The sequence below is a fragment of the Electrophorus electricus genome, chromosome 2 (genome assembly GCF_013358815.1).
Source record: "Electrophorus electricus isolate fEleEle1 chromosome 2, fEleEle1.pri, whole genome shotgun sequence".
Classification (NCBI taxonomy): Eukaryota; Metazoa; Chordata; class Actinopteri; order Gymnotiformes; family Gymnotidae; genus Electrophorus; species Electrophorus electricus.
This window is the reverse complement of record NC_049536.1, coordinates 9,142,449-9,144,948: the sequence shown is the minus strand read 5'-3', so window position 1 is coordinate 9,144,948 and position 2,500 is coordinate 9,142,449. Positions and strand designations below refer to the sequence as shown.

At 36.6% G+C, this 2,500-nt stretch overlaps 1 protein-coding gene across 5 annotated transcripts in view; it reads left to right on the top strand.

Annotated features, from left to right (window-relative positions):
* LOC113571880 (GRAM domain-containing protein 2A) overlaps positions 1-2,500 on the top strand; it is a 19,218-nt gene that overhangs the window by 10,350 nt on the left and 6,368 nt on the right. For all 5 annotated transcript variants that reach the window (XM_027001078.2, XM_027001080.2, XM_027001081.2 and 2 more), the window contains exons 3-5: positions 534-591; positions 1,898-1,970; positions 2,384-2,487. In XM_027001078.2, the coding sequence (XP_026856879.1) occupies positions 534-591; positions 1,898-1,970; positions 2,384-2,487 (235 nt within the window). The remainder of the gene's footprint in view (positions 1-533; positions 592-1,897; positions 1,971-2,383; positions 2,488-2,500) is intronic.

Below are 2,500 nucleotides of genomic sequence, written 5' to 3'. Positions count from 1 at the left end.
ATTTTTTTTAGGGTCAGTGCTGAACTACACACTCAGCATTTGTTCGGCAGCAATCAGCATAGTCCTCACGCCAACCTGCCATTTCAGTCAATGCACTAGTGAGGTTGGAGTAGTTTAGTTTGCTCACACAGCAACATGAAAACTCAAATTAGCCTTTGTATATTTTAAAAGGGGGCTGATTTGAATTTAAATCACATTAGTCTATTGTTGCTGAGGCACTTATTTGTTTTGACATTCCAATAAACACGTCTGTATATTAGCTAGCATAGTAATATACAGAGGTAGGTATATTATTAATTTGTTTTCTATTGTTGTTATTAACATATTTTATGTATTTTATTTTGCACACACATTATCACAATGTTAATATAATAATGTGATTGACCTTTTGCAAATTTATTGGATGATTAAAGTTATATATTTAATTATTGTAGTTAAATGTTAATACCTATTTCTTAAATCTCTCCTTTCCCTGTATGTATTTATGTGTGTGAATGTGTGTGCATCATGGTCTGTTTTTGTGTATGTTCTAGGCTGCAGCTGATAGATGATTTGTCTTATGAAGATGTGAAGAAATGTTACCGGGGCTCAGTAAGTTACATTTTCTTTTCACACATATCTCTTAAGCATGTGATTTCTTCAGAAAATACCATGAAACACTGTACTTTGCTGAACAGGGGATGTTGGGCTGGGAATTTCAGACTCATAAGATGATGCATCCAAAAAAACCTGTAGATTTAAAACAGGAAATTGCCTTTAAAAGCACAAGGTGTTTCAAAATACTCAATACTTCATTATGCAGTGGCAATCAAACAAACCAGATCACTTCCTTATTAATGTTTTTTGCTGTTTTCCACAATTAAAAAGTTGCAAATAAACAGTTTACATTGTAAACAGATTATAAATTTATATGTGCTTCTATATGTCACAGTCTTCATGTAACCTTGAACATTTTATTTGAGTGGCATCACACCCAGTGTGCTGTTCTTCAGTCCCTGGTCTTATCTCCAGTGTAATGAAAGCATAGCTGTGTTGTGTTGTTTGTGCATTACCAGATTTGCTTGATGTCCCAGCCGTGTCCTCTTTCTACGTTTCGGAGGGTTTCACATGCCCTTTTGATGCAACAGCATGGTTAAACATTAAGAAGGCCACAGTAATAAAGTAGTCATGAGTTTTTCTATCAGGTGGAAATCTCTGCACAAGTTTCCAGTGGAGTAATTGGTGTGCGGCTTTCCACTTTTAAGGGGTGATGATAATCAAGTCCATCATGCAGAGAGCCTGAAAATGGAAGAAAAGGAGCTTTGACTTCAAGACAGTGCTCAGAGGCAGGGCTTCACACAGTCTTCACACAGTAGTACAATTTTCCAATCAAGATGCCCAGAGGTGGATCAAAGTGAAGACAGTAGTGATGGTTGGATATAATAGGGATATAATTGGATACAACAGATTTTGCATTTTGGATTTTGCATTACTCCTGGGGTCTAATTGGTAAATCAGTTAGTTTTGTGTAACCAGACTGGATTGGTTGTACATATGATGTATACAGGCACCATTGTCGTATAGCAGATAAATACTCAGATAAGGAAGAGCTGTTGATGTAAAATTACTTATACTGATGCTCATTCGCACAATTCAGATTATATTTGATTCCAATGTATTTAAATAAGGGGTGGAGCTTCTTCAGTCTGAACTACAGAATGAATGTGTGTTCATCCAATAAAACCAGTGGATTTTAAGTTGACAATTGCCATGTAAATAAGTGGAGATAGTCACAGTCTCAGAGTGTACTGAGAGGATGTGTAGCCTGGTTCAGAAACCAAGTTGTCTCAAATCTGCATTAAAGCAGTCAAGCAAAACCAGTGGGTTCCTAATCCAGCCACCCTCCTTCCCTTCACAGACGGTTAGCAAGTATAATTCTCAATATCACAAACTTTTCCAGAATGTTCCCAAGGAGGAAATCCTCATGAAAGGTAAAGTATAACATCTTTCACTCATTTAGACATGAGATGTAGTGCCTCACATGTGCTTGTTGCATGCATAATAAGTTTATTTCAGGTATGAATACATCTGTAAAGGTGTTGTAAGGTACATTAATACATCTGTAAAATACATGAATACAACTGTAAAAAGTGCCATATAAGTAAATTTGACTTTGACTATGACTGTAATTAGTCAATTACAGTACCAAAAAGTACACTTCTAAAAGTTCTATGTCAGTCATATTACAGAAAACTACATTTCTAATCGCAGTGGATTTGTACTGTTTGTACAGCCATGCAGTCTGTCGCTGTATAAAACTTGTGTGTTGTTAATAAGAAACCACAATTAGGAATTAAATGTCATTTTAAGACCTGAAGCTGACTGTTTGCCTTTCCACAAATAGTGTACTCCTGTGCTCTCCTGAGGGATATACTGCTGCAGGGAAGACTCTACATCTCTCGCAACTGGCTATGCTTCTACGCCAACCTGTTTGGCAAGGACATCAAGGTTAGCTCTGGAC